Below are 12,759 nucleotides of genomic sequence, written 5' to 3' on the forward strand. Positions count from 1 at the left end.
TTGAGAGGGTGTTTAGTTTTACATACTATTACTATTCCATATGTACTAACGTCTTTTTTGCTAGGGGCGCGACATCTTTAATGGATGCAGGTGGTTCCATAGCAGGTAGTATTGATCAGTGATAGCAGCACACCATCTCCTCAGATGACTTGGTGAGCCCCCACTTCATTTCGGGGTCATGTATCCCTTATCCTTTGTACATAGCGTTTTGAGGTATAGCTGGGGCCTTGTTGCCGGCACTTTCATAGCACTCTTTTATTCCTGTTAGAGGCTCCGTAGACATGATGTGGGTTTTATCTATTTTTGGGAAGGTTAAACTAAAAATGTTGTAATCGTATCATCTGTTCTACTTTAACTATGATTGTACAACATACTATTTTGGAGACTTGTTAATGACGTAACTAATAGAAATGAACGAATGTCATTCACATGACCTCTTACTGTCTAATTAATGAAATGTATTCTTCTCTTTATTCATGGGTGAGTTAGGTAGAAGGTATTGTAAAGGCTTTCTTGACCGGGGTATCTCGGTTGAGCGCCGATTGCGCTCCCTGAGGTCGGGGCGTGACAATAGCTACACGTGTTTTAGCCCCCTTATCTCACCGCATGGCTTCAAGTAATTCCCTTACTAATAACACACGTATAAATCCCACCTTATCTTGCCACATGCGCATTAACCCCTACCCTTATACCGCCGCATGCGCATCAATATCACAACTCAATAATCAACTAGCACAATACGTGCCCATATGCCACAACATTGCCAAAATCAACAATACCAAATGTTACCACAACACATAGACCACAAGCCAACCATAATGTGTACCAAAATCTCAATAATAACAAAATGAATGATAAATAACTCAACAAGGAAAGGTGTTCCAATAACACACAATTTCAACCACAATGTGTTAATAGTTTTCACAACTACAACTTGAATAATTCAACAATGAAGGTGTCCCCATGAAATGACAACTTCCAATTCAAGTTCATAACATAAGCTTAACAATGAAAGAGATAGAATGAAATAGCAACTACGAAAAAATGCATGAGAATAACTCAACAATGGAAAGGATAGCATGTAATAACAACTACTAGTAAATGCATATAAGAGTAACCCCAACAATGGAAACCAAAACATGTAATACCAACTTTAGTTAAAGCATATAAGAGTAAACATGACAACGATAGATAGAACAATTAATAACAACTTCAATTAAATGCTTATAAATAACATAAGAGTCTAAACAGGTCAATTTTACACATATAAGCCCGTGTACATGTTCGTCACCTCATGTACACGTCTTACACATTATTCAAAGAGTACAATCAAACCTAATCCTCAGGGGTAGTTCCCCCACACAAAGTTAGGCAAGATAATTACCTCAACTAGGCCAAAATCAACACTCAAAAATAGCTTTTCCCTTAAAATTCGCCTCGGCACGACTCAAATCTGGCAAAAAATGACTTAATATTATCAAACAATGCAAGAGAAATCGATTACGATTAATAAAGCTATGATCTTTATGCAATTCCCTAAAAGTCAAACCCAGGCATGCCCGGTCAAAACCCGAGTCCAATGGTAGATATCGACTACCCATAACCCCACAAGTCCATATATGTGTTTTGTTTTCAAATCCGAGTCCAATTTTACTTTCAAATCCCAAGTTTTCATTTTTTAAAACATAGACAAAATTTCCCAAACTTTCTTTTAGATTCTCATGAATTTGATGTTAAATCTCATATATAATCATGTCATATAATTGAAAATTGATCAAAATCACTTACCCAATGATTGTATGTGAAAATTCACTCTCCAAATCGCCTCCTACCGAGTCTAGGGTTCCAAAATATGAAAAATGTGACTAAATCCCAACTTCCCAGCTCTTTTCTTCGGGTGCAAAAGTCGCAATTGTGACCATGGTTTCCCAATTGCAAACCCTTGCAATTGTAAAAAAGGACTCGCAATTGTGGCACCTTACAGACTTGAGGAATGTCGCAAATGCGACACAGACTTCACATTTGCGAAGTCTTCTCCTCTCGCAAATGCGACCACTTGATCGCAATTGCGAACCTTCCCAGTCCCAGCCTTGCTTTGTAATTGTGAGTAAGGTATAGCAATTATGATACCTTTCCCCTGCTGTTAACTTTGCAATTGCGGGGATGGTGCTTGCAATAGCGATAATTGGAGCACCAGCACACCAGCAACCAAAAAATGAGTTCAACCAAATTCGAAGCACGTCTGAAACTCTCCCGAGCCCTCGAGGCTCCAAGTTAAACAGCCACACAAGTCTAAAAATAGCATACAAACTTGCTCGCATAATCAAAATACCAAAATAACATCTAGAACCATGAATCGAACATCAAAATGCATGAAAGTCAAAAGAAAACTCAAGAACCTGTAGAATCACAACCAAGCGTTTGAATCATATCAAACCAACTGTGAATTACACCAATTTTGTAGACAAGTTCCAAATCAAAAAACAGACCTATTCCATATCCTAAAAAGAAATTCTGAACCCGATAGCCATAAAGTCAACCTACGGTCAAACTTAGGGAAACTTCTAAACCTCAAATTGCTAACTTTCGGCAAAACAAGTCAAATAAATCTAGGGACCTCCGAATTAGATTTCGGGCATATGCCCAAGTCCAAAATCATGACACGTACCTATTAGAGACATCAAAATACCATTCCAGGGTCATGTACAAAAGTCAAACCTAGGTCGATATTTCCAACTTATGATTCCAAACCAAGAACCAAAGAATCTAATTCAACCCAAAACCTTTTTGGAATGCAACTAACCATCCACGCAAGTCATAAAACCACAAATGCACATGTGTGATGCATCAAAAGGGGAACGGGGCTCAAATACACAAAATAATCGTTCGGATCGTTACAATCCTTTGCTTTATTGGTTTGAGCCAGGTGAGGCTAGTTAGTTGGGCATAGTATCATTCGTGATGCACTAGAGAATGTGAAATTTATTTAGGAGTGGCTTCGTATAGTGCAGTCCATGCAAAATAGTAATGTTGATAGGAAGGTTCAGGATGTAGCTTTCATGGAGAGTGGGAAGGTTCTTTTCATAGTTTCACCTATGATTGGCATGATGATATTTGGGAAGAAGGAAAAGTTGAGCCCTCAGTATATTGATCCATTTGAGGTTTTGGAGAGATTTGGCGAGGTGGCCCACAAACTTGCGTTGCCACCCACCTTATCGAGAGTTCATATTGTGTTTCATGTTTCTAAGCTTCGGAAGTACTATGAGGATCCTCCACATGTGTTGGATTTTAGCTCAATGCAGTTTGACAAGGATTTTACCTATGATGAGAAGCCGGTGGCCATTTTGGATAGGCAAGTTTGAAAGCTTAGGTCGAAGAATATTGCATCAGTGAAGGTTCAGTGGAGAGGTCAACCTATCGAGAAGGCGATTTGGTAGACCATGACCTGGCATGATATACAGAGTAGATATTCTCATATTTTTAAAATCCCATGTATGATTCTAAACCCATTCGAGGAAGAATGTTTGTTTAAGAGAGACAGAATATAATGACCCGGCAGGTCATTTTATGTATTTAAGCCCCGCTCCCTTATTTGATGCTTCTCGTATGCTTGTTTGTTGTTTTGTGATTCGCGGGGACGGTTCGTTTGGTCCCAGGAAGGTTTTGGAGTGAATTGAAACACTTAGTTCCGTGGTTGGAAGCTAAAGTTCTAAGAGTTGTCCAAGGTTTGACTTTGTTTTAAAGGACCTCGAATTAATTTTTCGATGGTTCCAATAGATCGGTGTGGTGATTTTGGACTTAGGCCTAGGTCTTGATTTGGATTTGGAGGTTCCTAGGTTGATTTGGCTCTAATTGTCCGGGAGTTGACTTTGTGGCTATCGGATTAGAATGTTATTCCGAGCATTGGAATAGGTTCATTATGTTATTTGGGACTTGTGTGCAATGTTTGGGTTCATTCCGGATTGTTTAGACTTTAATTGAACGCTTGATTTGAAGTTTGAAATTCATGAACTTACGAGATTGATCTTGATCAACGATTCATGGTTTTGATGCTACTTTCAGGTTTTGATCCTTTGGATAGGTATGGAGAAAGTATTAAGACTTGTTGGTGTGATTGGACGGGATCTCGGGCGCCTCGAGTGTGTTTCAGATGAGTTTCGAAACATTTTGAAGTTGGATGGCAGTTATGTTCTGGTGTTTTTGCATCTGCGAAGATTGGTCCCTATGTGCGAGTCTGTAGATTCGGACTGAGGATCACAGATGCGAAGGATAGTGGAGGGCAGCAGTGGCCGCGTATGCTTAGCTTTGGGCTCATGTGCAATTGCGCAGGTGCAAAGGAAGCTCACACATATGATTTTGTAGCAGTAAACTCTTGGCCGTATGTGTGCTTGGTCAGGTACTTTAGTCGGGTGCACATCTGCAAGGAATATTCTGCGGATGCGATGCCATAGAAGCGACAGTCGGGTTGCAGAAGCGAGAAATTCTTAGAACACTTCTATTCGAGGGTTTGGCTTCATTTATCATATTTTGAGATTGGGAGCTCGGATTGGGGTGATTTTTGAGGTGATTTTCACCAACATGGATTGGGTAGGTTTTCTTAACTTAGATTTCATTATTATTCATGATTCTACCCTTGATTTTGGCTTTTGGTTGATGAAACCAATGAGAGAAAATTGGGGTTTTGTGAGGAATTTTGGGAGACTGAATAATTGAGATTTTAACCCCGATTTGGAGTCGGATTTAGATGAAACTTCTATATTTGGACTCGTGTTAGAATGGGTAGCCAAGTTTATGACTTTGGTCGGGTTTCATAAAGTGGGTTGGGGTCAACTTTTTGGTTGACTTTGTGCAATTTGATAAAGATTGGAGCTTTATTGTTTGGAATAGATTTCTATAGCCGTGTTTAACGTTATTAAGTTATTTTTTACTAGATTCCAGCCGTTGGAGGTCGATTCTCATGAGAAGGGGTTTATAGAGTATTGATTCATGTACTTCGAGGTAAGTAACTTATGTAAACTTGGTTTGAGGTAATTTCCTATTGGCTATGGTAATAGATATATATTGGGGGTGACACACGTGCTAGGTGATGGGCGTATATGCATACACCGGAGGTTATTCATGATCCGGGTAAACCTTAGGCTAGTATGTGCCTTATTTTGCTATCATGCCTCATTATTTCTCTACTTGTATGACTACTTGATCTATTATTCATGCTATAAATTATGTCTAGGCTATGTACTTATCTGTTTGAGACATGATAGGGCGATTCGTCCTATATTGAGTTGTTTGCCTTAATTGTAGTAATATTCTCAATCATGATGCTACATCCATGCATTATATCTCGGTCTCTGTGCATTCTTTATATGTTATCTCCCATGATGTTGATGCCCTTATATGTGTGACACGACTTGAGCTAAGTACTGTGAGATGTAAACATTGAGACTTGAGTGATTGATGACTGATCTTGGGCCATAGTGCCACTTTTATACTGATAATGAGGTGACGCTTCCACCAGGCCCCACATTGGGCTGTGTGCTATTCATTACGAGGTAACACGTACATGTCACGATAAAAAATCCCATCTCAGGCCGTGATGGCACCTAGCTGTGCTTGCTAAAGTAGTCAACTCGCAATCAACAAAATTAAGTGCAATTTTCTTTAAATAATAGAGTTATATCTTAATGAAAGTAGGATTTATCTCAAAGGGTAAAATATCAGATACAAGTATAACATGGTCTAAACACAACCAAAATAGTAAAACGGGGACTCCATAAACACAACCAAAATAAGTTCAAGTTTGATTACACAACTGTCTATGAAAGAGAATATAGACATGAGATAAATAAAGATGGGGACTCCATGTGCTACAGATCGAATTAGTACGATAGCTCACCACAGTGTCTCCAATAACAGACTCCAACTCAGCTCAAGGGTACCACAATACCAGTCTCAAAACCTGCACAGCAATATGAAGAAGCGTAGTATGAGTACACTATAGTCGGTACCCAGTAAGTATCAAGTCTAACCTCGAAGAAGTAGTAGCGATGCTAGATACTTCAAAATATTTAAAACACCGAAATAGTAACACGCCTGGAACATCAAATATCCTCAAGATCAAAAGGTATCAAGATATAAATCAGTCAAAAGACCTAAAGCATGCTTTTCCAAATTGAACATATAATCATAACGCTGCTCAAGTATGGTAAGTTAGGCTGGCGTGCTCTAATCAGCGAAGTCGAGGCTCCCAATTAGCATATACACATGGCATGCAATAGTTAGCACATTAGTGAATGCCTATAAATGAATCATGATATGAATGCCTGCTCAAACTGGTACAAGATCTATGTACCCCGATACAAGATCCAGGTATCCCCATACAAAATGCATGTATCAACATAACCCGATACAAAATCCATATATCGACCCGGTAGAAAGTGTGTGTACCGACCATGCTCATAGGGCCCAAAGTAACATGGGTTACACCTGACACCGGAAGGACAGATCCAAATCCAAGCGCAATAGAGGTATAATAGAATCCCTCATAAATAAATTTTGATCATCAAGTCCAATTTGCTATTATTGTGTCTCAGTCACACGCTAAACCTTCGTGCCAAAATCCTCAGTCTGAATCATGTATCCATTATTTTAAATCTGTGTATATGCTCAAGAATTATAGATAAAAGGTGCACGATGACTTAGTTAATATCATACAGATATGTACTCATCAAATCTCTATGAGACTACAGATAATTATATATTTCATCATATCAAGAATAAGTTCCCATGCCTTCACAATTAATTATAAGCCTAAGCATGATTTTTAACATAAATAAGAGGGCAAACATAGTCACATAAGCTAAATAAATCATGAATCGAACGAGCACATAATCAAACAAAGCATGAGATATTCAAATTACTACCCATGGTCATGATTTAAACTCGGTAAATGTATATAAGCTCGCCACCATGAATATACACTACCCCCAATACCTTAAACACATAGCAAAAAAGTCAATTCCTAGGGTTTTCCATGCTAACAAGGTTAGCCACGAGACTTACCTTTTCTCGGGCTATCTTCAACCACAAATTGCGTCAAAACCACGCTCTAGCCCTACAATCATGCAAATCCAAGCCAAACAACATCCAAGGGAGTCAAACAATGTCGTAGGAAGCGATCCCTATCCATAAAGCATGAATCTTTGAAGAATTCCCAAAAGGTTAACCCGTGACCGCGTGCCTGATATCTGAAAATACCAAAATCCGATGATCCATAATCTGGCAAATCCAAATATGTAATTAGTTTCCAAATTCGTGTCAAAATTAATGGTCAAAACCCCAAAATACTCTCTCTTAATGTCTCGGTAAACACTTCAAATTTTATTCCTTAGATTCACTCATAAAATGCAAAAATCGAAGATAGAATTATGAATAATAATCTAATTCTAGTTAAGAATGCTTAACCAATTCAAGTTGGTGATAGTCGCCTCAAAAATTGCCTCAGTCCGAGCTCCCAATCTCAAAATATAATAAAATGAGCTCAAAGTTCGAAAATGACAACTTATAACAATTTACGCTAATGCGAGGCAATCATCACGAATATGATGACTAGCTAGCCCAAGACACCACAAACACGAACACACCCCGCGAACTCGAACAACAAGCTCGAGCTCCTAAACTCCCTACATGAATGCGACACAGTACTCGTAAATGCAAGGACATTCACACACAGACCCATCAAGAACGCGGCATCACTTACACGAACGCGATGCAATACCATCCAACATCACTTACACATCACGAACGCGATCCTTACCTGACACACGAATAACCTGCAATCCAAACATGAAGGAAATGGTCTGAAACCACCCAGAATCACACCCGAGTCCCCCGGGTCCCTGTCCAACAATTACAACATGTCAAAATAAAATATCCAAACTTATCCAAATGCTCGAAACACTGCAACTAACACCAAAACCACAGATCGAAGATTTAAATCAAACTCTTAAATTTAAGACTTCTAACTCGCAACCAAGTGTCTGATTCAAGCCTAACCAATCCCGAATCCAACCAAAGTTTGCACACAAGTTTCAAATGATGAACCAAACCTATTGCACCTTCCGAAAGAACAATCCGACCCCGATAACATCAATGTCAACTCCGGGTCAAAATTCTGAACTTTCTAAACCTTCAAATTGCCAACTTTTACCAAATAGGGCCAAATCATCCTAGGAACCTCCAAATCCAAATTATGGACATACGCCTAAGTCCAAAATTACCATACGAACCAATTGGAACTATCAAAACACCAATCCGAGACCGTCTACTAAAAAGTCAACTCTTGGTTAGCTCTATAAATTAAAGCTTCCAAATCGAGAATCATCCTATCAAATCAATCCCGACCATATGAACATCAAATCCTACCATATACACAATTCATACAACCTCATATAAATCTACTCAAGGTCTCAAGCCGCCGAACAAGAAGATGAATGTCAAAACGACTTCTCAGGTTGTTACATACTCCCACACTTAAACATATGTCCATCCTCAAACGTGCCAAGAGTTATTCCAGATCCATCAATTAACTGCACAATCTCATCATACATGCCCACGAGCAATCTCATGCCATATCAATCCATATAAGTCCATTAGCACAATCCAACCGAAAATTCTTCCTTCAACCTTAGCTTACAATCCTTAAAACTATATTCTAATATTCGGAGCTCCCTTATAGTTAGTTATTGAATGCATACAGTATTTCAATCTCAACAAACCATAGAAAACAATAATTAAGCTCCCAATTTATAACCACACGACATACCTCATTGCTCATATGCCAATCATAATATCTTTTGATCACAATAATGCTCATTACTAACCTGGTATCCGTAATATGACTTATAAAAAATGAAACCTCATTCCAAACCCTTAAAATGTTGCAAATGATGAAGGAAACATGCAAAAAAACCATAACAACACATCAAGCCAATAAGTCATCCTCTCGCCCGTCAAGTACTGATGACGTCCAAATCCACTCCTCAATGAGTAAGCGGACATATTCGCATGCAATATAAAATACCCAACTAAGATTCAGGGTCGAATTCCACATGGAACAATATGTAGGCGATTAGGCAAGTAAGAGAATCATCGCTTATTATACTAAGTCAAACAGTAAAAAAGGTTTTGAGAAAATATTATAACTATTGCAAAAATATAAAATAACCTAGAAAGCAAGTAAAATAATCAATGGATAAAATAATGGATACAAGGGGAATTACACTAAAGTAACGATCCAATGTATTTCACGATTTTACAAATACGAGCGAGTTTATATAAATTAGCCTTGGATAATAATTCTATATTAGCTTCTTCTGAATACTAACAAGACTTCCTAATTGAATTATTCATAAAAATATTAAAAGGATTAAATTCACCCAAATGTAGCTACAAGTAGTTCAATCCTATCCCTAGTTAAAATCTATAAAATGAGAGTTAACACATCAAGTTCTTGTTAGTTAATCTTTCCCAAAATCAGGTATGCCTTTTCCAAGTCTAAACTGAAGTAAATGAGCGAGTCCTAGGGTTAGCTAATCCCTTAAGAAACATTGAAGAACAAGAACAATCAATGAAACAATAACTCACTTCATATTTAATAAAAATAATTCAATACATAAGCATAAAAACCGATTAAAACCAAACATTGACAATGAATATTTTCATAAACATGTTACAATTTTGGAATAAATTCTATACACTTAGATATTCAATACAAATTAAGGAATTAAAAAAATGAGTAAAAGGTTAAGAATTTCTCATTCAAAGACTTCAAATCGTCAATCCCCAAGTGTGGTGCAAGAAATCCCAAATTTGTATTTTCAGTCCAAAAGGCCAAAGATTTCCTAGGTCAAGTATTTTTGTGATTTGGGACAAAAAATGTGAAATTTCATAATCGCCCAGTTCAGATGCACGTGGTTATGATGCAGACCTGAACTCTACTGTTGACCATCGCAATTGTGATGCAGAAATTTGCATTTGCAAATATAGACTTCTTCACTTGTATTTCCTATTGCGATGAAGGAGTCTACATTTGTGAACACTAACTGTCTGGATGACTTTGCATTTACTGTCCATCATTCACATTTGCGACTCCTGCCTTCGTTTGTAGACTTCGCAATTGCGAAGCCCAGTTCGCATTTGCAACATCTGGGGTCTTTGTCCAGTTTTCTTCATTTGAGCTCCTTTTTGAATTGTTTTCACTTGGTTTCTTTCCCGATAACTTCAAAATCACATAAACTTGTAAAATGGGAGTAAACTACAGTAAATGCACTATTTTATCAATTAAACGTAGCAAAAGTCTAAGATTAAAGATGAGATAAGTGGGTAAAATACCAACTTATTATACCTCCAAACTTAAACTATTGCTTGTCCTCAAGCAATTCCAAACATAACATTTCTTTCTAGGGACTCAATTCAAGAATGCATCACATCATACCAAGTCAAAACGTCTACTACAAGCACACATATATGAATTTGATTGGTACCAACAATTAATCCAAGACATATGACTTAGCAACAACTTCTCACAAATTTTATTTCATTTCAAGTGCTCGAACAATACGTTAATCAAAGTAGCAATCATGTCATGACACTAAGGGTGTGTTTGGTATGAAGGAAAATGTTTTCCATGGAAAATGCTTTCCTAAAAAATATTTTATGGAAAATGTGTGGTTTTATCACTTATTTTCCTTTGTTTGTTTGGTGAGTCGAAAATTCTTTCCGGAAAATATTTTTTAGTATTTGGTTAGAGAGAAGAAATTTTTTTTTTCTATGCTACTCTCCTCACCCTCCTTCCCCCAAGTCCCCATGATTCCTTGCTCGCCCCCTCCCCCAAATACCCAACATTTTCAGGACTCTATTTTCTTCAAGGAATTTAATTATTCTTCTAAAAATTAACACAAACCCAAAGGAATTAATGTGCTGCTTACTTTTTTACGCAAAAAAAGGTTAAAATTTGTGCTTCATAACTAAACTACAACATGAAAATAAAGTACTCATTTTATTAAAATAAAATAAAATACTCATTTTGTTGAAGTGAAAAAAATACCCTTTTTATATCATGAAAAGAAAATACTTTTTTTGTTGAAATGAAAGAAAATATTTTTTCTATGAAAAGAAAGTACTTTTTTGTTGAAATAAAAAAAATACTTTCTTATATTATGTAAAAACAAAACTCATTTGTTGAAATGCAAAAATAAATCTATCTATAACATGAAAAGAAAGTACTATTAATACTATTTTTATTTAGGTTAAGAGGTGGGGGGAGGGTGGGGTGGGTAGGCAGGGGTGGGGCGAGGTTGGGGTTGGGTGGGTGTGGAGGGTATGGGGGTGGGTTGGTGGGGGTTGGTTGGGATGGGGAATAGGGTGGGGAAGGTGGAGAAGGAGTTTTGGAAAATGTTTTCCCTTCTCTTGATAGGGAAAACATTTTAAGTTCATGAGGAAAATATTTTTCAAAATATTTAAGCCAACCAAACATGGAAAAATTGAAAAAAATATTTTCCGAAAAATATTTTTCTTCGTACCAAACACACCCTAAAGCTTCAAAATTTTCCTCTTGATCACATAACAACTTTCTTTTGTTTATTCCTCCCAATTGGAAATTTGAAAAATCATCTTATATGCCCTCACACTTAAGAGAGAATCCCTAACTTATTAAATATAACTCAAAACACAAATGGGAAATCAAATGTAAAGGATTAACCCCCTATCTCTCTCTCTCAATTATGTTCAAATGCACAGAAGTAGTTCTATATGCTTGCCCTTCATGTATTTCTCTACTAATGTAGACACACTTGGTTCACCTATAAATATTTTACCTCTTCATCTTCAACGTCTTTTCATGTCTTCATTACCTCTTACTCGCCTTGTGGTAACCCTTATGTACCAAGGATAATTGAATATCTTACGCACGACGGTGACACCTAGTGTAACTGGCACATTTATCCCCTTAAGCTTAACTTTGCTCAAAATTTTTTTGCTTTGGCGAAGCATCTTCCTGAATGACCTTTAAAGGTTATTCTTTTGTTGTCCATTCTATTATTGCTGGAATGCGATCTTTGAAATTCTCTTGATGTCGACTATTATCACATCATTCGATCCTTAATTGATGTTCAGTTTATCTTGTTCACTAGCCCATGCTGATTTCTATTACTCCGGGGGTCTAAATGTTTGTTCTGGTAATCACGTTGGACTCACCAACTCATTTCTCAAAATGAGGATATAACTTTTGGACTATACTCTTTTATTGTCTCAAGGCTTGTCACCTCTTGTCTTTTCCTTCACTTGACTATAGACTCTGTCATCATATCATATTTTGATTTACTGATATCACCCATTTATCACATCTTACTCATAATACTTCGTTTACTCTCTTCTTATTCTCCTGCTAATATTTTCGTCTATTACCTTATTCTGAAAACTTCAACAAAACATTCTTTCGCTTTTAGCTCCCCTTGATCTATCCATGGACTCTTCGGGTCGCCTAGCATTCTCTCTTTACTAGGGACGGGAGCTATATAAAGGTAAGTATTTATCCCTTCGGGGATTCCAGTGTCAATTTTCTAAATTTTTCTGGACATTCTAGTATTCATATCTAAATGTACTATTCTAGAGTGCACCATTGGGGTGTCTCACCCGGAGAAGGAAATGTCAACTAATGCTAATAATCCTTCCACTATTTCGGGTTACTCTAAGCCCAGCTGG

The 12,759-nt window shown here is 37.3% G+C and overlaps 1 protein-coding gene across 1 annotated transcript; it reads left to right on the forward strand.

Annotated features, from left to right (window-relative positions):
• Positions 1–3,014: 3,014 nt before the first annotated feature.
• LOC142168995 (uncharacterized) lies at positions 3,015–4,069 on the forward strand. Its single transcript, XM_075230186.1, has 2 exons — positions 3,015–3,352; positions 4,063–4,069. The coding sequence occupies exons 1-2, from the start codon at positions 3,015–3,017 to the stop codon at positions 4,067–4,069; spliced, it is 345 nt and encodes a 114-aa protein (XP_075086287.1).
• The last annotated feature ends 8,690 nt before the right edge of the window (positions 4,070–12,759 follow it).

Source organism: Nicotiana tabacum, chromosome 14, assembly GCF_000715075.1.
Source record: "Nicotiana tabacum cultivar K326 chromosome 14, ASM71507v2, whole genome shotgun sequence".
Classification (NCBI taxonomy): domain Eukaryota; kingdom Viridiplantae; phylum Streptophyta; class Magnoliopsida; order Solanales; family Solanaceae; genus Nicotiana; species Nicotiana tabacum.